The 27,208-nt window shown below is 42.5% G+C and overlaps 1 protein-coding gene across 1 annotated transcript; it reads left to right on the forward strand.

Moving 5' to 3' along the window:
* The first annotated feature begins 152 nt into the window (after positions 1-152).
* Positions 153-23,081, forward strand: LOC126203324 (cytochrome P450 6j1-like). Its single transcript, XM_049937591.1, has 8 exons — positions 153-244; positions 3,835-4,256; positions 5,210-5,334; positions 5,542-5,801; positions 7,808-7,910; positions 11,471-11,692; positions 15,155-15,406; positions 22,686-23,081. The coding sequence occupies exons 2-8, from the start codon at positions 3,862-3,864 to the stop codon at positions 22,856-22,858; spliced, it is 1,530 nt and encodes a 509-aa protein (XP_049793548.1). The 5' UTR covers positions 153-244; positions 3,835-3,861; the 3' UTR covers positions 22,859-23,081.
* Positions 23,082-27,208: the final 4,127 nt, after the last annotated feature.

Consider the following 27,208-nt stretch of genomic DNA (forward strand, 5'->3'; position numbering starts at 1 on the left):
CTGTGTACACATTCCTTATGCGAAATTCGGCTGTAGCGGCTGTCGTAAGAACTTGGCTGAGGGAGTGACCTCCAGAACGTCTGCGGTCGGCTGCAGGTTATCAAACACGCTTCGTCACTATGGCAGTGCTGTGCAAAGTTGTCGACGAGTGGGGGGTATCAGCTGCTGCGGAATGGTACATAAAGGCCAGTGATCTAAGGCAGCTCAGTGTAGTGAGGGTCACTCACCAGAGCTGTTCGAGTGGGTAAGTCCGCTAAGGACTGGCAGTGCCTTTCATTGCTCTGTCATTATGTTTTACATTATTATTTTCCTGTGTTGAAAATATCCTCTCCTCAAAGTTAACGAAATGGACCCCTTCGTATACTGTCGTGTTGTTTATTAAGTGCACCGTAAGTGAATGTAACATACAAACCGCATTTAGCAAGTCAATATAGTTTGTTATTATTTTGCCTCTATACTTCAAACATTTTAGCCAACATACCTCAGAATTTTCAGCTTCGGTTTTCAGATTTTTCTTTTCGTGTGTGTTAGCTGCTCTTCTGTACCACTTCTGATGTAATCTCCCATAAACCTGTGGTCACTCGCACTGCCTATTTACTACGTTTCCTCCTTCATACCCCAACGTCTTTCACTTTGGTTTGAGTGTGATATGACTGGCTCCGGTTATGGCTTATTACGATGTAATCAAAGGTCACTACGAAGTCTCATCAAGCACATAACTTTACATTTCTAATAAAACTGTCAACCACTGCACTAGTGGGCCAATTCGTTAAGTCCTAACTAGATATTCTACAGTTTTCACTAACGCCTCACTCATACGATCACGTAATCCAAAAAAAAAAATCGTAAGTGGAACTGAGATAAATCGCTTTCATTCATACATTACATGACAAGTATTATTATGCAAATACAATGTCTGTGTGTGGCTGCCGGCCGGAGTGGCCGTGCGGTTCTAGGCGCTACAGTCTGGAACCGAGCGACCGCTGCGGTCGCAGGTTCGAATCCTGCCTCGGGCATGGGTGTGTGTGATGTCCTTAGGTTAGTTGGTTTAATTAGTTCTAAGTTCTAGGCGACTGATGACCTGAGAAGTTAAGTCGCATAGTGCTCAGAGCCATTTGAACCATTTTTGTGTATGGCTGTCACTCCATTCCCGTTATTGTGCCCCAAACTATATATCTGTGGATAAGACACAAATTTTAAAGGTAGAACACCACATTGACGGTCCATCCCTTTTACCGATCCCAGACTCAGATGTAATAGGTTCGGGGCGACTCAGGCACAATATGAGCCTCATTTCGAGTAAGTACCGACTCACATGTTATATGTAGTTCATGGCGACTTCTATCTACCCTAGACATATTAATAAAAATTCGAGTAAATGTGTGAAGGCGTTGGCAGATATAAAGAGACGTCCGAAATTCTACTGAATGTTTCCTCCAAAAATTATGTTCACGAAATAGTTCAGGAGTCCACTGAATTAGAAGTAACGTACTAGATTTCTTAACCTCAAATAATCCTGAAGAGCGTAGGTGTTGCCGTGCGGGATTAGCCGAGCGGTCTAGGGCGCTGCAGTTATCAATTGTGCGGCTGGTCCCGGCGGAGGTTCGAGTCCTCCCTCGGGCATGGGTGTGTGTGTTTGTCCTTAGGATAATTTATGTTAAGTAGTGTGTAAGGTTAGGGACTGATGACCTCAGCAGTTAAGTCCCATAAGATTTCACACACATTTGAACATTTTGAGCGTAGGTATTAGTGGCCATAAGCATATTGCAGCGAAACTGAATACAAATTACTGAATACTGTATCATGAAAATCCACAAAAAAAAAATAAACAAGAAGTAATGGCTATTTAAAAATCTGATAAAAAATGTACTTGATGCCTTCATAAGAAACAATCACCAACTTTTCTAAACCAACTATGTAACAGTAGACAAGATTTAGTTTCAAGTAAATTAATAACGAACGGAACTGATTGTCTATAGTACATTAAAGGCGAGGACACTGTTGCAGTACCAACTCAAAAGGTGCGAGATTTAAACGGACCAATATCTCTATACTTATCGATGTTTTGCATAAGCTCAAACTTTAGTGAGAAAATCAATGCGAGATGCTTCAGCAGCAACCACAACGAATATTCATCGAAATCTGGTAAAAAATCCTAAGAGATTCTGGCTGTATGTAAAGTACACCAGCGTGATAGCAATGGAACTGAACTTACTAAACAGTGTTTTCCGAAATTCTTTCTCCAAAGAAGGTGCAGTAAATATTCCAAAACTCGAATCAAGAACAGCTGTCATCGTGAGTAATACATAAGTAGCAAAGCAATTTTAGTTAGTAAAGGCAAATTTCTGGCCGGACACGGTATACCAGTTAGCTACATTTTGGAGTATACTGATGAAATAGCTGCATTTTTAAATCTATTACTAGCGCTCGCACAAGGAATAATCCGTATCTAAAAGACGGTAACTCTCATAGATCACACCAACAGAAAAGAAGAATTTTAGGCTCATACCAATCATACCGGTTTGCAGTAGGATACTGCAAGATTTACTGTGTTCTCTACAATGAAATACATCTTAGAAAACACTCTATTGACACAAACGCAGCAAGGATTAAGAAAATATCATTCTTGTTCTTATTCAAGCGAAGTAATTGATCTCATCGACAGGAAATTGTTCCGAATCTGTGCAAAAGATTCAGGAAAATATCTGAGAATCTTCTTTCGCTTTTTCGCAGATGAGTCGTCGTTTACGTTTAGTAAAGGCATTAGCAGAGCAAAAGGAATTGCAAAATGATTTACACAAGATAATCTGCAAGGTGCGAAACGCAGCAATCGATTGGAAACAATGAAAGGCGCACGATCCACCCGACGAGTGCTTAAAGGAACCCTTTCGATTTCGGTTATATGGTAAATCACACCAATTTCAGGCTTTAATTAATTACCTAGCGAACAACTTCAGTTGGAATGGCCACGCAAAAAATGTTTTTGGAAAGCAAACTAAATGCTGCGTTTTATTGCCAGAACACTTAGAAGAGGCAAAATCTCTACTGCCCACACTACTCTGTCCGTACTCTTCCAAAGTAGATTTGCATGTTATAGGTTCAAATGGTTCAAATGGCTCTGAGCACTATGGGACTCAACTGCTGTGGTCATTAGTCCCCTAGAACTTAGAACTACTTGAACCTAACTAACCTAAGGATATCACACACATCCATGCCCGAGGCAGGATTCGAACCTGCGACCGTAGCAGTCGCACGGTTCCGGACTGCGCGCCTAGAACCGCGAGACCACCGCGGCCGGCAAGCTGTTATAGGTTCCTCTACAGTTACGAATGTCGGAGGACTAAGGAAGAGTTAAAGGACGGGTTTCTCGTTTCGTATTAGCGCGAACTAGAAGAGACTGTCATAGAAATGCGCGCTTGGCCAACAGTCATTAAAATAAAGGAGTTTCTCTTTGCGGCTATATTCTTTCCAAAATTCCAGTCGCCGACTTTCCCCTAAAAATGTGAAAATATTTTGTTGGCTTCCACCTTCACAAGGAGAAATGACGTTAGTAATTAAACACGAGAAATCGCATGTCGCACAAGAAGATTTAAGTTTTTATTTTTTCTATGGGCTATTGGAGAGTGCAATGGTTGTGGAGTAATCTGGAAAAGGTCCTATCAACATTTTTCCAAACAAGAGTGATTTGCAGAGTAGTCATGTATATTTAGATGCAGATAATTTCAGTATAGCGATCTACTCTAAAATCACGTCAAGATTTCTAACACTATACAATACTTTTCTCAGGTCTACTACAGCTGCTGTTTAATGCTAATGTTATATGATTGCTGCCAGGTGCTGAAATCACAAAACATCCACGCCATGACGCTGGTGACGGGCAGTTGGATTGTGGACGCTGTGCTGCCATTGCTGTTGGTACCACTGCTTTACTGGTACGCGACACGCAACTTCGACTACTGGAAGAAGCTGGGAATCCCCTACATGAAGCCCATTCCCTACGTAGGCAATATGGGCAGCGTGGTGATCGGTCGGAAGCACATGGGGGAACCAGTCTTCGAATGCTACCGCAGGGCCGGAGACGCTCCCTTCATGGGCATGTTCGCCTTCGACAAGCCCATCCTCTTGGTGAAGGACCCCGCTCTCATAGGACGCATCATGAGCACCGACTTCTCCACGTTCTACGCAACCAACGCTAAGATCGACCCATTGACTGACCCGGTCATTGCCACGTCTCTTTTTGGCCAACATGGCGCTGGGTGAGTATCTCGCGGAACAGGCAGGGGTATGGATACTGTGTATTATTCCAGAGTAAAAAAGGCTATGCTCCTTTATATCTTCCCTTCATTTTTATTCTTTGTTTTCACCAGATAGAGACCACATCACAAATTCAGTTCCTTTTCATTTCTTATTTTCTGCCATTTTTACTTTACTTTTTCACCAAGACCCTTCTTTCTTTCTTCACACCTCTCTTACTGCACCTGCCTTACAATGCCTGTAAGTTTGACATAATCCATCTCAACATATCTCTGCCTGTTGGTTCTTCTACTCTTATGATACATGCTACTGCTCCTTTTGGCAGAGATTCATTCTATATGGTAATCCAAAATATATCAGTTGTTTTTTACTTACTGGTTCCATTTTCTTAATTTTTTTTTTTTTGTATACGTCTTCTTAACTTTCAGATCCCTTCGCTTCCTCCTTGTGCTTTTCTCTCTAATATTTTAGCTTATGTATATAACATATTTCACCTGCATAGATGCCTTCTGGTTTCATCACCCTCTTGTAATATACCGCTATTAAATTTTTGATACGTTCCTAGATATTTTAAATGTTTTTTTCTATTCAGGCATTTATATCACGAGGAACGAAATAGAATGCTAAACGTTGTCAGTAATTGTGCTGAATTTTGAGCTGTGTTTCATATTGGGTAACTACAAGTATCTATAAACTACTACAGTGTCTGTATATAACAATGGGGGAAGTACCATCAGCAATACCTGTTCAACAGATGTTCAAAAACACATGTGAAAACTTATAATTAATACACAGTTCTCTAAAATTTTATTAACAAGTACAAATCTAAAGGCTTCTTTGTCGAGCAATACTCAGAAAAAGGGGTTTGTAAGACGAGGTTAAATATTTTCTAACTGAGAGACAATAAGTCAGGAAATGAGAGAATAAAAGATATGTTTTTGTTGTTTTGTTTCAGATGGAGGAAACTACGTACTGTACTAACACCAGCATTCACTTCCGGCAAGATGAAGCTCATGTTCCACCTGGTGAACGAAACTGGACAGAAACTGGCCCATCACCTTGAGTCTGCAGTGTCAAAAGGTTTGGTCTTTTTGAGTTCAAACGAACTAATTAAGATATTTCTAAAAGAAAGACAAGAAATATTTTTGGCCAGTGTTCACTTCACTAATTTAACGAAGTGACACTGTGCTTAGAATTTTTCCGTAGACTTATTGTTTTATTCTCAGTTTTAATGGTAAAAATTAATAAACGTAGATTTGTAAAGTATTTGTTGTATTTGTACTTTAGGAACTGAAGTGGAACTGAAGGACGTCATGGCCCGTTATACGACGGACGCGGTTTGCTCCATCTTCATGGGTGTGGATGCTAACTCTCTCGAAAACCCAAAGTCTCCTCTGCGAGAGCACGTGCGGCGAATCTTGAGAGATACCGTCGTTGGAAGGATTATCACCACGCTGGCGTTCTTCGCTCCACAGATCCTGTCCACACTCCGCATCCGACTTGGCAGCAAGAAAGTAGAGGACTTCTTTGTACAAAACACAGTTAAGGTACGCATGAACCATTAAGATTCATTTAAATACTAATCAGACAAAAGGACAGCAGCATTTATTTGTTTTGCAGGTTCATTATGATCTGATTCAAGCATTCAGCACTACGATTTTGTCGAACAAGCCACTTAATATTTTAATCCGTAGTTTCTAGCAGTCTTACAGAGAAAAATGTTCAAATGTGTGTGAATTTCTAAGGGACCCAAATGCTTAGGTAATCGGTCCTTGGCCTTACACACTACTTAAACTAAATTAAATTTACCTACGCTAAGAACAACACACACACCCGTGCTCGACGGAGAACTCGAACCTCCAGCGGGAGGGGCCACGCAATCCGTGACATGGCGCCCTAAGCCGCGCGGCCACTCCGCGCGGCAGAGATTCAGGAGGGTTTATCTAGAGTCTTTCGAAGTTGATTGAAATCGATGTTTTATGCCCCATACATATTATTACACGACAGTTAATGTATGAGGTTAAATAATGATTTTTATTACATTCCTTGCAAGACAAATAATACACTAAAAACTGAAGACAAAATGGAAGAAAAAACTGAAGGAGGTAAGGAGAAAGTAGAACAAAACTAGCGTAAAAGTTTTGATGTAAAATATCATAATCAATGATGTACCGGAAGAGAATGAGAAATACAGGCTATGCTACGGTTAAGAGTACACGGGATAAAGTATTTTGATGTTGCGTGGAAGAAATGAGTTGGTCCTTAGATGTGGTGACGGAAGGTATTTTATAGTCGACTGTCTACTCGATTCTCAGGATCTAGATTTTATTTATAACCACTTATTAATCTGAGAGGAAGGCTGCGCACTGTACGTAGTTCAGTAAATGGGGATCAAAACAGTCAGCGGTGAATTTGCAATTTATTTATATGTCTTATATCTGAAGTAATATATGAGGGGAAATATTATAAACCTAGAATTTGATACACCAGCCTCTGGATTTTATGTAGGAAAGATAATAACGAATTCTGGTACTTTTTTATAGTTAAAATTCGAGATTTGTTTTCGTAAGGTTAGTAAATTCAGCGGTAAAATGTGGGCGTAACACAATGTATGTGGCAGTGGGACTACTATCATTTGAGGAACATCCCAAGCTAGGTCTCTGTATGTTGCGTCTTTTCGACGTGACATTCATTCATCCGTTGAATATTAACATTCTCGAATTTATTACTTCGAAAGCTTCTTTTGGTTTTTACATGAAATGAGACACGGAGGATTCATGTATGTTGTCTAGCGGTTGCTGTAGTACTTCCCTAAAAGCCTGTATCTACATGCTCTTTCCAAGCATACGAATGATAAAGCGATCTTATTGATTGTCCTGTACACCATAGGGAATGAAGTGATATCACCCGGGAAGGATGGATGGAAAACGGCTGCTTCCCGGAAGAAGTGGCTTGTACACGCCTCACCTAAATGTACCCATAATGGCATGCCAGATTTTTAACCGACAGAAAAATTCTGATCAAATGAGTTATCCAAATGGTGAGTAGGACTCAATGGTAACAGATTTAATGAAACTTACGTGCTACGTGAGATACAACAGTATCTTCCTCATTCAACTGATGTGAGGTAAAAGAAGATCTTGAAGACATTCTGGAAGTGTGCATCCGTGAAGATCATTCACAAATCAAAGATATTTATGCGTAACACGAGAGAAACGAAGGCAAACTACAACAAATTTGTTACATATTTTCACCAACGTATACATATAAAAAATACATTAGCGTAAGTTGATCTGAATTTTATACAATTCCTAAAGCAACACCTGTTTTTTCCATCTGTTAAAGAACGTTATTGTCTTACCGGTATTCGTGATAAGAACTAATTTTATGGGCTCTCAAAGTTAAGAAAAAGTGACACAATTCATTACTTTCGTCATGGCGTAGGTACAAGTCTCAGCTGTACATCACATTGGTTTTCGTTTCACGATAAATGAATTTAAATTAGTTCAATAATTTACTTAGAAAAACTTTAACATGTATCTTTTGTCCACAGCTGATAGAGTATCGGAAGGAAACGGGCATTGTGCGGAACGATGTAATTGACATGCTCACGAAGATCAAGGACGAGCAGGCACAGGGTGATAACGAGCAACTCAGTGAGTACAGCATCTGTTTCCCTAAGTTTCATGATCGCAGTCAGATTTTACCGAGGCGATAATTATAGCTACCTTTACTCACGTTAGATTGATAACACAATTAAAAATACAGGGTGTTACAAAAAGGTACGGCCAAACTTTCAGGAAACATTCCTCACACACAAATAAAAAAAAGATGAAATGTGGACATGTGTCCGGAAACGCTTGATTTCCATGTTACAGCTCACTTTAGTTTCTTCAGTATGTACTGTACTTCCTCGATTCACCGCGTGTTCAAATGCGGCTTATTGCTCTACAGTACTAGCATCAAGCACATTAGTACGTAGCATCAACAGGTTAGTGTTCATCACGAACGTGGTTTTGGAGTCAGTGCAATGTTTACAAATGCGGGGTTGGCAGATGCCCATTTGATGTATGGATTAGCACGGGGCAATAGCCGTGGCGCGGTACGTTTGTATCGACACAGACTTCCAGAACGAAGGTGTCCCTACAGGAAGACGTTCGAAGCAATTGATCGGCGTCTTAGGGAGCACGGAACATTCCAGCCTATGACTCGCGGCGACTGGGGAAGACCTAGAATGATGAGGAAACCTGCAATGGACGAGGCAATTCTTCGTGCAATGGACGATAACCCCAATATAAGAGTCAGAGAAGTTGCTGCTGTACAAGTTAACGTTGACTACGTCCCTGTATGGCGAGTGCTACGGGAGAACCAGGTGTTTCCGTACTACGAGGGCTATTCCGAGAGTAAGGTCCGATCGGTCACGAAATGGAAACGACTATGAAAATCCGATAAAGCTTTGCACAGATGTGTTGGGTAGTGTCTCTAGTATAACCCCAGTTAGCATCACGTCGCTCTTCTCATTTCTGAGCTCGCAGTGAGTGCGTAAAGATGTCTAGAAAATAGTGTCTGCCGCCAAGTACGGGGGCCTGGTGAAAAATTTCCCCTGAAGCTATGCAGCTAACATTACATAACTGTCGTGCTGTTTCGTCTTCAAGACAATTCTCAGCCGCATTCTGCAGGGGCAATGAAGATGCTCCTGCATCGTTTTCAAATGGAAATGTGAGATTACCCACACTACAGCCCGTAATTGTCTCCCTCTGAGTTTCAGCTGAGGTCACATGAACCGCTGGTTATGAAGACAACATTTCGGCACAAGACAACGAGCCGTAGGCCAGCGTAGAGAATTGGCGGAGAGCACTGGCGGCTGCCTTCTATAGCGAGGGTATGGGAAAGTTGGTACAACGCTACGATACACGTCTAAGTCGGGTCGGCGACTATGGAGATAAGTAGCTGCAAGGTGTATCTAACTGTTGCAAATAAAACATTTTTGATTTTTACCGTGGTTTCCATTTCGCGACCAATCGGACCTTACTTTCGGAATAGCCCTCGTATGTACAGCGTGTGCAGGCACTATCAGCAGCTGATTGGCCTCCACGTGTACACTTCTGCGAATGCTTCATCCACAAAGTGTCAATCCTCATTTCAGCGCAAATGTTCTCTTTACGGATGAGGCTTCATTCCCACGTGATCAAATTGTAAATTTTCACAATCAACATGTGTGGGTTGACGAGAATCCGCACGCAACTGTGCAATCACGTCATCAACACAGATTTTCTGTGAACGTTTGGGCAGGCATTGTTGGTGATGTGTTGATTGGACCCCATTTTCTTCCACCTACGCTCAATGGAGCACGTTATCATGATTTCGTACGGGATACTCTACCTGTGCTGCTAGAACATGTGCCTTTACAAGTACGAAACAACATGTGGTTCATGCACGGGGGAGCTCCTGCTCATTTCAGTCGTAGTGTTCGTACGCTTCTCAACAACAGATTCGGTGACCGATGGATTGGTAGAGGCGGACCAATTCCATGGCCTCCACGCTCTCCTGACCTCAACCCTCTTGATTTTCATTTATGTGGGCATTTGAAAGCTCTTGACTCCGCAACACCGGTACCAAATGTAGAGACTCTTCGTGCTCGTATTGTGGAGGGCTGTGATACAATACGCCATTCTCCAGGGCTGCATCAGCGCATCAGGGATTCCATGCGACGGAAGGTGGATGCATGTATCCTCGCTAACGGAGGACATTTTGAACATTTCCTGTAACAAAGTTTTTTAAGTCACGCTGGTACGTTCTGTTGCTGTGTGTTTCCATTCCATGATTAATGTGATTTGAAGAGAAGTAATAAAATGAGCTCTAACATGGAAAGTAAGCGTTTCCGGACACATATCCACGTAACATATTTTCTTTCTTTGTGTGCGAGGAATGCTCCCTGATAGTTTGGCCGTACCTTTTTGTAACACCCTGTATGAATTTGAAAAGTAAAGACTGATAAGTACAATTTTCCAAAGACAGTATACAGAGTCCAAAAATGTATGTTTTCATGTTTCTGTCTTCTTTAGATTTCCTGGGATGTTTCATTGTGCCATAAAATCAATAAGATTAAGTCACTTTTAAACGCAAATAATCTCAAGGTAAATTGGAAAATTTATGGAGCCCAATATCTAAGAGTGATTCTTCAGGATAACTTGACGATGGACCGTTGTATGAGTTCTGCAATCATACGAGAAACATCGTCAGCAATGACTTACACTCGCTAAGGGAAGGTTCTAGTAACACTACACAGGCAGTTTCTTTGGTTACTGCCGAGTCCAGTGCGAGAGTTGGTCCGTGCTCCTGTGACGAGCTTGCCAAGTATTCGCCGCTTTGCCAGTTCTCGCGTTTACTTCGTCGTCGAGAAAAAGATATTCTGACACTAGTGAGCCGAGGTAGAAGAGCACGTCGTCTGGATTCCACAAGGAGGCATCTAATCTTACGGCAGCCATATCCGTTTATCTTACGCCACAATCACCATTTTCACTTTCAGAGTTGTGAATTTGGATGTAGCAGACGATTTATCCAAAACCCTTTGAAAGTCGTCTTGAGTGTATGTACGAATACTGTGCATTGCATCTCCAGCGGGTAATAGGTTGCTTGAAGTTCTCAAGATAGTGCATGGATCTGAGTAGCGAGATGCAAAATTACGCGTCAGCTGTGGTATGTAAATGAATGCCCAGGTTTATTTCGCTTTAACAGCTGATGAAAATAATACTCAAAGAAATGTAGGGCCGAATACATAGCATCAACAGTGGTTAGCACACTGGACTCGCATTCGGGAGGACGACGGTTCAACCCCGCGTCCGGCCATCCTGATTTAGGTTTTCCGTGATTCTCCTAAATCGCTCCAGCCAAATGCCGGGATGGTTCCTTTGAAAGGGCATCGCCGATTTCCTTCCCCGTCTTTCCTCAATCCGATGAGACCGATGACCTCGCTGTTTGGTCTCCTCCCCCAACCCAACCCAACCCAACCCCAACATAGCATTAGAGAATGATCTGATGTGCTTCTGCTGTTGTGGAAAATAAAGTATTCACGGCGTTGATTCCCAGTAAGCACTCACTAATTTCCTAGTCCGAACATTAAAAAATAAGCTACAAAATTTATCTGTAACATAGTTCTGCCTACTAATGAGTGGAGAGTTCTTACTCTGGACTGTGATTTCGTGTATTGTTGCAGAGCTGACGAACGAGCTGATCGCAGGCCAGCTGATGTCGTTCTTGGCTGCTGGCTTCGACAACTCGTCTTCGACGCTGGCCTTCGCCCTGTTCGAGCTGGCGTGGAACCAGAGTCTGCAGGAAGAGGTGCGCCAGCACGTGCGCCACGTGCTGAGCAAACATGGCGGCCACATCACGTACGAGGCCGTCAACGAGATGACGGACCTCACCAACGTCGTCAGCGGTGAGTGCTACCTGGCAACGGGTACACTGGAGTCACCTTATTGAAACATGTTTCCACTAATTTTGCAGCATGGGCCAAAGATGAATCATAATATAAAAAAGTATTAAAGACAAGACATTCCGAGTTTATAGTGTGTGTATGAGGAGAAGACCACACAAAAAAAATTATACTTCGACTCTTCTAGGTTTAGACTTCAGCGTATCTAGACGCTAATCTCTTTTGTGCAATTATTCTCAAGTATGCAAAACTATTGCGCGCTATGTCCAATTCAGTTTGTTCACAGCAGTCAAAGTATCTCAGGAAGTAAACTTTCTTGCGTCAAAAATTTTGAAACACAGTGTTGTTGGTATGGAACTAACCACACTTGGCTACGTCAATTTTGGTGCTCCCGCACTGCAGCAGTTCGGTATCAAAAGCCTAAAGAATTACGTTATCTAGGGATTTGTTTTGTGATGTTCCATTTGGCTATACTATAATAACTTTATCACGAAATTGGGAAAAATCATACGACTCGACGACAACTCATTCTTATTTAATACTATTGTTTTTGGTAGCACGGTCCATTACATTAAGCAGAGCAATACTTCATGTGTTTGTTTAATTAATTACGAGCTATGTTGCAGACGTAAAGAAGATAGATTGGAAATAACTGTCAACCACTTGCAGCATATGGTTTTATTAAACCTTGACCATGGTTTCGACAGTTCTGAACTGTCTTCTTCAGAAAGTATTGTAACTATTAACCAAAAACACGACATTTTGTGTGCAAGAGACGTGGTAACATTACAGAATCAAAAGTGCAGGAAATGTTTACAAATAACTTTTGCGAAATTTAGTCAAGTCGAATCATATTATCTACACTCGATGTGCGAGTCGTTAACTCTACGTAGTAAATATATGTGTCATCCACTTAATCATCATATAAAACATGTTACTAGTATTTAAAAATAATATCTCTCTGCTATGGGATTTTTTCTTAAAAGATTTTAAAATGGCACATATTCGATAATGGATCCAACAACGTGTAGTTTTCTATTTCAAAGATTTGTGTATATGACATTATATATGAAACTTGACATCGGCTCCTGCAGAGCGTAAGAATGCCACGTCCATGGCTATTGACGTATGCAGATAGCCTAAGACCAGAGGCAGTAGCCCTACGTCACTTCTGGTACGTCATGCTTCTCTATGCCTTGTATGCGTGCAGCTGCAGTGAGCAGCGTCTGTGATTTCACAGGTACACACTCTTTACTAGAACTAGCAAATTAACAAAAAGTGAAAAGAGTTAAGTGAGAGCAATAAAGTTGTGCAATGAAGTCATGTGGCTTATAAAGAGCTTGCAGGCTCAGGTAAAAAGAGGAAACTATTTACAATATATGAAGCACTTCAGCCTGAATGGGTAATATGTAATCAGTGTGAAGCAAAAACGCTTAATCGTAATACAGGGTGTCCACAATGAGACTCCAACATTTGAACTCATAAAGTCTGAGAGGAAACACAATTTATTGACGAACAAATACAGGGAAATCATACAACAGCTCGTCATGTTTTCATACACAGGTGGACGGTTCAGTACACTTGAAAATGGGCGCCACGGGTAGCGCGAAGAATATCAAGTCTATAATTGATTTGGTGCCATGTGTTGCAGAGCATTTGTTCCGTGACAGAGTTGATCATAAATCTTATGCGCTGTTCCAAGTCTTGGATGTCCTTTACTGGTGTAGCGTATACCCGGTCTTTTACATAACCCAACAAGAAAAATCGAGAGGGGTTAGGTCGGGCGAACGTGGCGGGCAAGGAATTGGACCTCCACGGCCAATTCATCGCTGCCGGAATGTGTCATTTAAAAATTTTCGGACATCAAGGTTCCAATGGGGTGGTGCACCGTCCTGTTGAACCATCACATTTGACTGCAGGCAAATTGTTTCAACATGTCCAGGTAGATGGCTCCATCCACAGTGGGCTCCTGAAAGAAAAACGGCCCAATAATGCGATTTATAATCAAACCACACCACACATTAACTTTCGGACTGTCGCGCATGTGTTCCCTAGGTGCATGTGGATTTTCGGACCGCCAGATGCGCACATTGTAACGATTAACAGCCCCTGACACGTGAAAGGTTGCCTCGTCAATAAACATCACGCGTGATAAAAATGTCTCGTCCGCGGCAATGCGATCTGACATGACACATGCAAATTCTTGTCGCTTTGGTCGATCATCAGGCTTTATCTTGCACAACCTGCACTTTATATGCGTACAAACGTAATCGCTGATGAAGCACTTTGTGCACTGTTGAACGTTTCGTACGAAGTTCTCCTGCTACCTGTCGCACTGACTTCTGTGGACTTTGTTCGAATGATCGCTGCACTTGTTCCGCGTGATGTTCGCTGATCCCAGGCTTACGACCACCATGCCCTTTCGCAACACTCCCAGTAGTAAAAAAAACTGATCATACTACTTCTTTATAATCTTGTTGTAAACTCGACGAAAGTTTCTTTGCACTTGGGTCGCCGATTTTGTCTCTGCATACCACCAGAGCACTTGTGCACGCTCCTCCATATCCTTCATTTTGCTAAAACAATTGATTTCAGCTCCACTACGGCTACTTGGCGTATCAAATTTGCACACCACAAAGTTGTTGAGTTGCTCTGTCTGCCCCTTCAGGATTCACAGGTCCACCATCTGAAACGAGAAATATATATATAGGATACTACCAACACTGAAATATGGAGGGGGGGGGGGGTTGGGTTGTTTGGGGAAGGAGACCAGACAGCGAGGTCATCGACCTCATTGGATTAGGGAAGGACTGGGAAGGAAGTCAGCCGTGCCCTTTCAAAGGAACCATCCCGGCATTTGCCTGGAACGATTTAGAGAAATCACGGAAAACCTAAATCAGGATGGCCGGACGCGAGATTGAACCGTCGTCCTCCCGAATGCGAGTCCAGTGTCTAACCACTGCGCCACCTCGCTCGGTATATAGGATATTAAAATGTTGGAGTCTCATTGTGGACACCCTGTATTATCGATGTACTTGTACAGTGATCAGACAGAACATTATGACCACCCACCGAATAGCCGTTTGTCGACCTTCGTTTCGGATAACAGCAGCGACGCATGGATGCAGTGAGGCCTTGGTGGATAGCTGGCACCACATTTGAAGACACAAGTCAACTAATTCCCGCAAATTATGCTGAGGGTGGTGATCACCTCTGACGCCACATTCAATCACACCCGAGATGTGTTGGATCAAGTTCAGATCTGGTGAGTTGGGGGGCCAGTACATCAACTAGAACTCGCCACTGTGTTCTTCGAATGGAGAAACTGCAAATATTAAAAGACGAGTGCAAATCAGGAAAAGAGATTGGGGGGGGGGGGGGGGTAGATCGTCACTTGTTAATGATCATGACCCAGCATACGCTGTAGACGGCGGCCCCGCTAATAGTGATTTTTCTTGTTTTCAGAGACGCAGCGGAAGTACCCCACAGTGAATTTCCTGAACCGCGAGGCGTCTCGCGACTACAGGATAGAAGGTACGGACATCGTGCTGCCCAAGGGCACCGCTGTCTTCGTGTCGGTGGCCGGTCTCCACACCGACCCCAAGTACTGGAGGGAGCCGCTCAGGTTCTGGCCGGACCGCTTCAGAGAGGAGAACTCCAGGGACCGACCGAGCCACACGTTCATGCCGTTCGGCGAGGGCCCCAGGACGTGCCTCGGTGAGCACCCAGACACTGGTGTTTACGCTTCCAACTGCGTCTTTGTGGACCAACACGCTAGTGTGTGATGTTTTGGTTTGTGTGGCGCTCAACTGCGCTGTTATCATCGCCCGTATAAATTCCGAACCTTTGCTCAGCCCAATCTCACCACTTTCATTATGGTGATGAAATGATGAGTAAAACACAAACACCCAGTCATCTCGAGGCAGGTGAAAATCCCTGACCCCGCCGGGAATCGAACCTGGGAACCCGTGCTCGGGAATCGAGAACGCGACCGCGAGACCACGCAAGTGTGTAGTATAACATGCAACACACAATCATTCTATTTTATACCGGGTACTTAGCACCTCTAAAGAAACTTTCGGCGTTTGAAGAACAATAGGGAACAGAATCATTTGTTTTTAAAGCAAATAGTCTTTCTGATCTTCATTTTACGTGAAAAGCACGTAATTGTGATAGTGAATACCAATAATAATACTCAGTCTACGTATCATTGCAGGCATCTCTTCATAAATTTACAACAGGTATTTTGTCTTAGCAGTAGTAGCTGCTAAACTGCATCTAGTTTCGCTCAGTGTGGGGAAATGGATCAATAATTGAGGGAGTCACCTTCTATTACACACTCTACATTCCTGACATGTCCTAGAAGGAACCAATCGAGAGTCATAAATCATTGGAAATCTCTGGCCATAGGTCCAGTTCGACAGTAACTCTACGCAGTGCTGTAACTCGTTTACACTAGTAACAGATGTTTCCAAAACCTGCTATAAAGTGGATATACGTAATTATACTGCCAAAGTAACAGATTTTATCGATCTAAGCATTAATATGCAATGCTAAGCACTGTTTGTGAAATCGAAGAGCAATCTCATGTTAACTGCAATAGACACAGACGAAGGTAATTCGATTGTTGCAACTAGTGACATAGGTGCTATGGACAAGATGGTAATACATACTGAAGGATTAGAAGCGGAACAGGCTATCGAGCACTGCGTGTCAAACAGTCTCTCCTCATAAGGGAAGAATCAAAAAGAATATGTATTAAGGAGTTGACCAATAGATGCCATGAGAAGTGGGCCCACCACAATCAGAGGAGGCGGGGAGTATTGCCAGTACAGAATTAGTAACAGCAGATTGCGTCGGTTAGGAGAGATCAATGTATTTTGAGGTGAACTAGTCTGAGTAAGAAATCTATCAGAGACATTTCAAGTCCTCAAAGCTGCTCTTGACGGATTTTGGTAACGTGACTGTGAAACTGAAACGAAAAGGAACAACCAAGTCCGGGCGGACCACATTTACTGACGTACAGTCACCGTCGAGCACTGCAGATGGTTGTTGTACAAAACTAAGGAAATCAGCAGAAGATATTACATTGTCCAGTACGAGTAAGGAATTTAAAATAATGTAATAGAATGTAATAGAATGCTCAAGAAGCTGCTCATAAGCCATAAGTCTCAGCACTCAAGCGACGCTTGAGTTCATATAAAGACCAAAGCCGTTAGACAATAGATGTCTAGGAAATGAGTGATGTACAGGGTCCAATCACGCTATGCCATTCGGCACAGTTTCGGTCAGGCGAACATCTGGAGAGCGTTACCTGCTGTAATGTATAGTGCCGACATTGAAGTTCTAAGGACATGGTCTTATTACAGGGCCGGCCGCAGTGGCCGAGTGGTTCTAGGCGCCACAGTCTCGAACCGCGCGACCGCTACGGTCGCAGGTTCGAATCCTGCCTCGGGCATGGGTGTGTGTGATGTCCTTAGGTTAGTTAGGTTTAAGTAGTTCTAAGTTCTAGGGGACTGATGACCTCCGAACTTAAGTCCCATAGTGCTCAGAGCCATTTGAACCATTTGTTATTACAGTATGAGAGTGTTTTTCGTTGTTATCGCGTGGTCTCCTTATTGTGCTTAAGAAAACGCTAAATGCGGGAAGGATATGATTTCGCTGCATTGCATACTGCTTGCAGACAAGGAATGGTTAGAAATCAGAACTGTCAGCACGCCATTGCACCCCATCAGGGAGTAGCAACTGTGAGTCAGTAATTTGTCGAAACTACGTCAATGGACTGACCCAATATGTTCGTGTCCATACCTAAGCCCAATCCAACACAATCGTGATGAGTCAGAACGTTGATTTCGCTCGAGATCGCACCAGCCAACATTACTGCCTCCTCTGGGTTGGGCTTTTGAGGAAAAATGGGCAGCCATTTCTCCACAGACATTCAGACAACTTCATTAAAATCTCCCCAACGGAGTTAAAGCCATCATAAAGGTGAATGTTAGATACATACCTTATTAATGTCCAATAATAGTTGTCCGGTTGCTTTCGATCACATCTTGGATAAGAATAATCTTTTGTGTGTGACTTATCGTCTCAGTTTGTCTGTGAGGTCATCTGCTTTGCATACGGACCCTGCACCTACATTTGTACTCCACTAGCCATCTTACAGTGTGTAGCGAAGAGTACTTCTGCTACCACTAGAATTACTCTTTCCCCTGCTCCCATTCGCGAAAGGAAAGTAGAACGACTGCTGATAAACGCCCGTTGTTGTTGTTGTTGTTGTGGTCTTCAGTCCTGAGACTGGTTTGATGCAGCTCTCCATGCTACTCTATCCTGTGCAAGCTTCTTCATCTCCCAGTACCTACTGCAACCTACATCCTTCTGAATCTGCTTAGTGTATTCATCTCTTGGTCTCCCTCTACGATTTTTACCCTCCACGCTGCCCTCCAATGCTAAATTTGTGATCCCTTGATGCCTCAAAACATGTCCTACCAACCGATCCCTTCTTCTAGTCAAGTTGTGCTACAAACTTCTCTTCTCCCCAATCCTATTCAATACCTCCTCATTAGTTACGTGATCTACCCACCTTATCTTCAGCATTCTTCTGTAGCACCACATTTCGAAAGCTCTTCTTGTCCAAACTGGTTATCGTCCATGTTTCACTTCCATACATGGCTACACTCCATACAAATACTTTCAGAAACGACTTCCTGACACTTAAATCTATACTCGATGTTAACAAATTTCTCTTCTTCAGAAATGATTTCCTTGCCATTGCCAGTCTACATTTTATATCCTCTCTACTTCGACCATCATCAGTTATTTTACTCCCTAAATAGCAAAACTCCTTTACTACTTTAAGTGTCTCATTTCCTAATCTAATTCCCTCAGCATCACCCGATTTAATTTGACTACATTCCATTATCCTCGTTTTGTTTTTGTTGATGTTCATCTTATATCCTCCTTTCAAGACACTGTCCATTCCGTTCAACTGCTCTTCCAAGTCCTTAGCTGTCTCTGACAGAATTACAATGTCATCGGCGAACCTCAAAGTTTTTACTTCTTCTCCATGAATTTTAATACCTACTCCAAATTTTTCTTTTGTTTCCTTTGCTGCTTGCTCAATATACAGATTGAATGACATCGGGGAGAGGCTACAACCCTGTCTCACTCCTTTCCCAACCACTGCTTCCCTTTCATGCCCCTCGACTCTTATAACTGCCATCTGGTTTCTGTACAAATTGTAAATAGCCTTTCGCTCCCTGTATGTTACCGCTGCCACCTTCAGAATTTGAAAGAGAGTATTCCAGTTAACGTTGTCAAAAGCTTTCTCTAAGTCTACAAATGCTAGAAACTTAGGTTTGCCTTTTCTTAATCTTTCTTCTAAGATAAGTCGTAAGGTTAGTATTGCCTCACGTGTTCCAACATTTCTACAGAATCCAAACTGATCTTCCCCGAGGTCCGCTTCTACCAGTTTTACCATTCGTCTGTAAAGAATTCGCGTTAGTATTTTGCAGCTGTGAGTTATTAAACTGATAGTTCGGTAATTTTCACATCTGTCAACACCTGCTTTCTTTGGGAGTGGAATTATTATATTCCTCTTGAAGTCTGAGGGTATTTCGCCTGTCTCATACATCTTGCTCACCAGATGGTAGAGTTTTGTCAGGACTGGCTCTCTCAAGGCTGTCAGTAGTTCTAATGGAATGTTGTCTACTCCCGGTTGTTGCGACTCAGGTCTTTCAGTGCTCTGTCAAGCTCTTCACGCAGTATCATATCTCCTATTTCTTCTTCATCTACATCCTCTTCCATTTCCATAATATTGTCCTCAAGTACATCGCCCTTGTATAGACTCTCTATATACTCCTTGTACCTTTCTGCTTTCCCTTCTTTGCTTAGAGCTGGGTTGCCACCTGAGCTCTTGATATTCATACAAGTGGTTCTCTTCTCTCCAAAGGTCTCTTTAATTTTCCTGTAGGCAGTATCTATCTTACCCCTAGTGAGACAAGCCTCTGCATCCTTACATTTGTCCTCTAGCCATCCCTGCTTAGCCATTTTGCACTTTCTGTCGATCTCATTTTTGAGACGTTTGTATTCCCTTTTGCCTGCTTCATTTACTGCATTTTTATATTTTCTCCTTTCATCAATTAAATTCAATATTTCTTCTGTTACCCAAGGATTTCTATTAGCCCTCGTCTTTTTACCTACTTAATCCTGTGTTGCCTTCACTACTTCATCCCTCAGAGCTACCCATTCTTCTTCTACTGTATTTCTTTCCCCCATTCCTGTCAATTGTTCCATTATGCTCTCCCTGAAACTCTCTACAACCTCTGGTTCTTTCAGTTTATCCAGGTCCCATCTCCTTAAATTCCCACCTTTTTGCAGTTTCTTCAGTTTCAATTCTCAGTTCATAACCAATAGATTGTGGTCAGAATCCACATCTGCCCCTGGAAATGTCTTACAATTTAAAACCTGGTTCCTAAATCTCTGTCTTACCATTATATAATCTATCTGATACCTATTAGTATCTCCAGGATTCTTCCAGGTATACAACCTTCTTTTATGATTCTTGAACCAAGTGTTAGCTATGATTATGTTATGCTCTGTGCAAAATTCTACAAGGCGGCTTCCTCTTTCATTTCTTCCCCCCAATCCATATTCACCTACTATGTTTCGTTCTCTCCCTTTTCCTACTGACGAATTCCAGTCACCCATGACTATTACACTGCATTACACCGTGCATCTCCGTAGCGCTCTCTCGTGTACTTGGAGAATCCGTGAGGAAACGTGCCGCTTCTTGGTTGATGTCCTCTCTTTCATTCGTATCCAGAAACTGATAAGCGTCCCAGACTTATGAGCAGTTTCCCAGAACTACTTTGCAAGTCACATCTTTAGTGAAAGAATTATATTTCGCTGTTTCAGTCAGTTTCAGCCTGGCGTTTTCTTTTCCTACAAAGTTCGATGTAGTCATTCTCCATTAGAACGCCCAAGATATTTACTTGTAGGAATTTTAAGATTGTTGCTGTTTCCATTGAGTTTTCGTAAATACTGTACTCGAACAGGGCTGGGTCTCTTCGCCTATTGATATGCAACACTTTGCACTTTTTTCAACTATAGGGTCAACTTTCTATCCCTGCTCCAATAACCGACCCACACCAACTCTTCTTGCGTTTCCTAACAGCCTCGCAGCCGACGTTCTTTAATAACTATTATAAGATAGGCTAATGTTTCTGAAAACCTACATTTAATATCATCTCCGTTGACCAGTAATTTGGTATGACCACATGATATCGAGCTCTACATCTACGTCATATTTCAAAATACACCTAATGGTGTGTGGCGGAGAGTACTTCTGGTGCAATTAACACACCCTATTCTGTTTCACTCGCGAATCGCTAGTGGCAAGAGCGAATGTCCCTATATGCCTGTATTCGCTCTAATTTCTCGAATTTCCTCGTCGTGATCAATACGCGAGATTCATGTGGGACGAAGTACTATATGGTCACCGCGCGGGATAGCCACGAGGTCTCAGGCACATTATCACGGTTCGCGCGTCTGCCCCCGTCGGAGGTTCGAGTAAGGCCCCCGGGAATGGGTGTGTGTCCTTAGCGTAAGTCAGTTTAAGTTAGATTAAACAGCGTGTAAGCCGAGGGACCGATGACCTCAGCAGTTTGGTCCCATAGGAACTTACCACAAATTTCCAAATTTTAATATATCGTCCGACTCCTCCCTGAAAGTGCTCTCCAGAAATATTTATTGTAAACCGATGTACCTCAGTCGGTCAACTGCTTTTCTTACTATTTGTTTTGTGTGGTCATTCAAGTAAAGGCCTCTATGGATAATTACACATAGGTATTTTGCGGTAAATACTGTTTCCAGCAGTTTCCCACCAACAGTGTAGTTGTTTAGTTGCACAGTCTTGGCTTTCTTTTCCATTGTATGCGCAATACGTTACATTTATTTACGTTCGTGCTCAACTGCCAGAGCCTGCACCACTCATTAATTCTCTGTGGGTCATTCTGCAAATCGATACTATCTTCTTGCGTTGTTACTTTCCTATAGACAACCGTATCCGACGCTTTCTACTATATCATTTATTTACATCCTAAGCGGTAATGATCTTTTAGTACTTCCTTGGAGTACTCCGTAAATTACCTTCACATCTGTCGATTTTGTTCCGTTAAGAGCGACGTGTTAAGTTCTGTCCGCAACAGACTCTTGAATACAATGATTCAGTCATATCTCATTAAATGAGTAACTTAGATTTCTAAAATGTAAATAATCTATTTCTCAATAGCATCATAGATGTTGTGAAACGAGGGCACTGTGCTATTTAAACACGGTTTAAACACAACGAATAGAGTTATTAAAAAGTACTCGCTTTTCAGTGAGGAGAAACAAAGAATGAAAACTATATTAGTGTCGTTGACAACAGATATTTCAAGAGGTTTAGTCTGATTCAAAGGAAGCCATTCGACCGCTTCAGTCCTGGGTTTCGAGTCCTGGTTCTTATCAGCGCGAGCTGCAGTGCTCTATAGAATACAGGAGTGATGAAACAATCGAGTCGGAAGAAGTCACTGTTAATTTCGACGTTACAATGTAAGTTCCATCACAGTAATAAAGTCAGTATGGACAAAAAACGGGACGATGTATAGCTCTCGTCTGCAGATTCTGTATTACTCTACTTCTTTCCTTCACTCTGAATTGTAGTGATGCTTAATAAATTGCCGTGGCTATCCGTCGGTTTGTCTGGGACGCTACATCTGACGACCAGTCCTAGTTATTTCGAGTCCAATGCGTATCAATTTCAACAGAGTAAGACAAACATAGATCAGACACCATAGGAGTGTTATTTAATAAACTCATATCCAGAGAGTAATATTATGACCAGGCAACACTTTATACTAGTATGTAGCGTTACTATGTACGGTCCTTCCACTTTACGTAATACATAATGTGCTCTTAAAATACTGTCCATTATCTCGTTGTTTTGTCCTTGCAGGTATGAGACTCGCGTACATGCAAGTGAAAATGGCTCTCGTGCACATTCTCAACAACTTCGAAGTGCACCCAGCGCCTTCGACGCCTACCAGTTTGAGTTACCATCCATCCAGGTTTGTTGGAACTCCAGCTGTAAATGTGTCCCTACTCATCAAGAAAGCCACCTCTTCATAACGGCCAGCGGCCTGAAAGGATTCGGGCTGTCACGTCATTTACCTGAAATCTGCTTTCATCAGTTAGGCACAATGATCAAAGTATTCCTGAGTTGAACTTAACAGTATAACTGCGTCTAATTATATTTGAAGCATTTATTTGTGTCTGTAATTCGGATCCAAGTATTGTATAGTTTTCAGTCGTGTGTATTTCTTCGATGTTTTGTAATAAAATCTTCTGTTAAACTGCTAACTCCACATGGGTTATACCCTTTATTTCCGTCCTCAGTTGTATACCGTTTTGTTGAATTTCGTTTTTCATCTAATATGCTTGTCGTTGCCCTGCATTAGACCTGCACTAGAACGGAAGTGAAGCAATCTAAAGAGTTATTTTCAGATACACGACGAACTCATTGTACACTGACCTACTATGTGGAATATTTCACGTATGTCTTATTCTCTGACAAAGTGTCTGCAGTCTTCAAAATCACTAGTATATCACTTACCACGAAGCAGAAATATATACCGATTGAGAATCCAGATGAGAAAAGAGATTTTTTGTCGCCAACTTAAGTTATCTGACTTTGAAGTATTTATTAGCGACAAGTATCTGTTCTTTGCAACACATGTCGAGTAGCAAGCACTGCAGTAAAAAAATTAACATTGTTCTTACTAATAAATAAATGTCTAAGATAAACACTTCTTACATTACAGCGAAATATAGGTAAAACCTGTAACAACCAAATCGATAATTACAGATTCAGAAGATTACATCTCAAAATCCATAAAACTCTGTTGTACAAAACGTTAACTGGTCAGAAAGATTGAAAGTTACGCAGACAGTATCATGAAATAAATTAAAGAAAAGTATAAGAAAGACATAAAACAGTTCAGGATACAACAAAGTTAATATACAAACGTGAACCACAAACAACCTAAGCACACACACCAGTTTACTCAAGACTGACGAATCTCACAACCACACCACTAAACAGTGAACTAAAAGAGCTATTAGGAAAATAATTGAAGTATAATGCGAATGCAAAAGTAAATGAAGAATACGAAGAAAACAGTCAAAAGCTATTCTAAAATGTGAGGAGAAATTTGAAAATAGCAGTGTAAACACTGGGATAACAAGAGAACTAATAAAAAATAAATAGATAAAATTATAACTGGCATGAAAAAGGAGAATTAAAAAACGAAAAAACACGGAATCCGTAACATTCAATAAACTCGAAAAGAATCTCAAAAGAAATACAGTTGCCCTGATGGACAAACAACAATACATTGACAAAACACGAGAGTTCATTTCACAAAATAACACTAAGAAATTGAAATCAAATAGAGCAAACAGGTATCAGACTACACAAAATCGCTCAAATAGCGACAAACAATGGTTACAATAGTAATCTAGCACCAAGTTAAACAAAAACATTGTACGACAGAAACAGTTAATAAACGTGACACACAATCAACCTAAAAGAACATCACAATAAAGCACCACGCAAACAAGCACACACACTAGCAGAACAACAAAAGCGCAAAGAATACTTGAAAACAAGAAAGAATAATCAATACCGTACACAATGACCTACAAGCACAAACTCACACATAAAATAAGAAACATTTTCTAAAGACTGGGTGTAAACGTAGCCTTCAAAACAGACAGTTCATTCCAAAAGTACATCCAAAAAATAACAAAACGCGTAGGCACTTACTAGAAAGCAGAAATATACCACCTACAATGTAACACATGTGATGGAAGACACGCTGGAGAAGCCAGCAGAACATTGGACACCTGGCATAAAGAACATACCAGAGCATGGAAATATGGGACAAGCTACTTAACTTCTGCATAACATTTAAGAGAAAAAAATCACAAATCTACTAGAAGAGAAAAAGACGTCAAAACAGAGTAAATAATGAAACACACATTCAAACCTTATAAGAAAATTACCACATGTACAAAACAATGGCCGAAAGGCAGATACTACCAAACGACAAAGTGAATACAACTCTCTGATTCATCACATAACAGACAGTTATCTCAACAGATTATCACAAATCCCATTTCTCTCCCAAGAAAATAAATAAATAAATGTACGTGGAAAAAATAAAAATAAAAAGGTACACATACACAGAAAGAATTTACATCAGCACACATCACAGATGTAGATACAGAAAAAAAACAATGCCAAAATTGGCAGCCTTACAGAAATCAATGACACTACACACAAAAACAGTGACCAAATGGAAAACTGCAAATATTCAACCAGTTTGAGCCCTTATAGAAAGCTGTTTGGCTTAAAAATAATGAGTTATTTGCTGATATGTAAGTATTTGTCCATTCTGTTATAAAAGCCTCAACAAATTGTTTGAAATGTATAACCTATATTCCCTACCCCCATGAACCATGGGCCTTGCCGTTGGTGGGGAGGCTTGTGTGCCTCAGTGATACAGATAGCCGTACCGTAGGTGAGAGACCAGACAAACGTGTGGTTCCTGAAGAGCGGCAGCAGCTTTTTCAGTAGTTGCAAGGGCAACAGTATGGATGATAGACTGACCTGGCCTTGTAACACTAACCAAAACGGCCTTGCTGTGCTGGTACTGCGAATGGCTGAAAGCAAGGGGAAACTACGCCCGTAATTTTTCCCGAGGGCATGCAGCTGTACTGTATGGTTAAATGATGATGGCGTCCTCTTGGGTAAAACATAACGGAGGTAAAAAAATCCCCCATTTGGATCTCCGGGCGGGGACTACTCGAGAGGACGTCGTTATCAGGAGAAAGAAAACTGGCGTTGTACGGATCGGAGCGTGGAATGTCAGATCTCTTAATCTGGCAGGCAGGTTAGAAAATTTAAAAAGGGAAATGGGTAGGTTAAAGTTAGATATAGTGGGAGTTAGAGAAGTTCGGTACAGGAGGAACAAGACATCTGGTCAGGTGACTAAAGGGTTATTAACACAAAATGAAATAGGGGTAATGCTGGAGTAGGTTTAATAATGAATAGGAAAATAGGAATGCGGGTAAGCTACTACAAACAGCATAGTGAGCGCATTATTGTGGCCAAGATACACTCCTGGAAATGGAAAAAAGAACACATTGACACCGGTGTGTCAGACCCACCATACTTGCTCCGGACACTGCGAGAGGGCTGTACAAGCAATGATGATAACACGCACGGCACAGCGGACACACCAGGAACCGCGGTGTTGGCCGTCGAATGGCGCTAGCTGCGCAGCATTTGTGCACCGCCGCCGTCAGTGTCAGCCAGTTTGCCGTGGCATACAGAGCTCCATCGCAGTCTTTAACACTGGTAGCATGCCGCGACAGCGTGGACGTGAACCGTATGTGCAGATGACGGACTTTGAGCGAGGGCGTATAGTGGGCATGCGGGAGGTTTAATAATGAATAGGAAAATAGGAATGCGGGTAAGCTACTACAAACAGCATAGTGAACGCATTATTGTGGCCAAGATACACTCCTGGAAATGGAAAAAAGAACACATTGACACCGGTGTGTCAGACCCACCATACTTGCTCCGGACACTGCGAGAGGGCTGTACAAGCAATGATGATAACACGCACGGCACAGCGGACACACCAGGAACCGCGGTGTTGGCCGTCGAATGGCGCTAGCTGCGCAGCATTTGTGCACCGCCGCCGTCAGGGTCAGCCAGTTTGCCGTGGCATACAGAGCTCCATCGCAGTCTTTAACACTGGTAGCATGCCGCGACAGCGTGGACGTGAACCGTATGTGCAGTTGACGGACTTTGAGCGAGGGCGTATAGTGGGCATGCGGGAGGCCGGGTGGACGTACCGCCGAATTGCTCAACACGTGGGGCGTGAGGTCTCCACAGTACATCGATGTTGTCGCCAGTGGTCGGCGGAAGGTGCACGTGCCCGTCGACCTGGGACCGGACCGCAGCGACGCACGGATGCACGCCATGACCGTAGGATCCTACGCAGTGCCGTAGGGGACCGCACCGCCACTTACCAGCAAATTAGGGACACTGTTGCTCCTGGGGTATCGGCGAGGACCATTCGCAACCGTCTCCATGAAGCAGGGCTACGGTCCCGCACACCGTTAGGCCGCCTTCCGCTCACGCCCCAACATTGTGCAGCCCGCCTCCAGTGGTGTCGCGACAGGCGTGAATGGAGGGACGAATGGAGACGTGTCGTCTTCAGCGATGAGAGTCGCTTCTGCCTTGGTGCCAATGATGGTCGTATGCGTGTTTGGCGCCGTGCAGGTGAGCGCCACAATCAGGACTGCATACGACCGAGGCACACAGGGCCAACACCCGGCATCATGGTGTGGGGAGCGATCTCCTACACTGACCGTACACCACTGGTGATCGTCGAGGGGACACTGAAT

Source organism: Schistocerca nitens, chromosome 9 (assembly GCF_023898315.1).
Source record: "Schistocerca nitens isolate TAMUIC-IGC-003100 chromosome 9, iqSchNite1.1, whole genome shotgun sequence".
Classification (NCBI taxonomy): Eukaryota; Metazoa; Arthropoda; class Insecta; order Orthoptera; family Acrididae; genus Schistocerca; species Schistocerca nitens.

Bases quoted from the DNA above. Each gene is read 5' to 3' on its own strand.
- LOC126203324 (XM_049937591.1), top strand. From the start codon at position 3,862: ATGACGCTGGTGACGGGCAGTTGGATTGTGGACGCTGTGCTGCCATTG. The intron at 5,335-5,541 runs GTTTGGTCTTTT...TTTGTACTTTAG, and splicing joins TGAGTCTGCAGTGTCAAAAG to GAACTGAAGTGGAACTGAAG. The intron at 11,693-15,154 runs GTGAGTGCTACC...TCTTGTTTTCAG, and splicing joins CCTCACCAACGTCGTCAGCG to AGACGCAGCGGAAGTACCCC.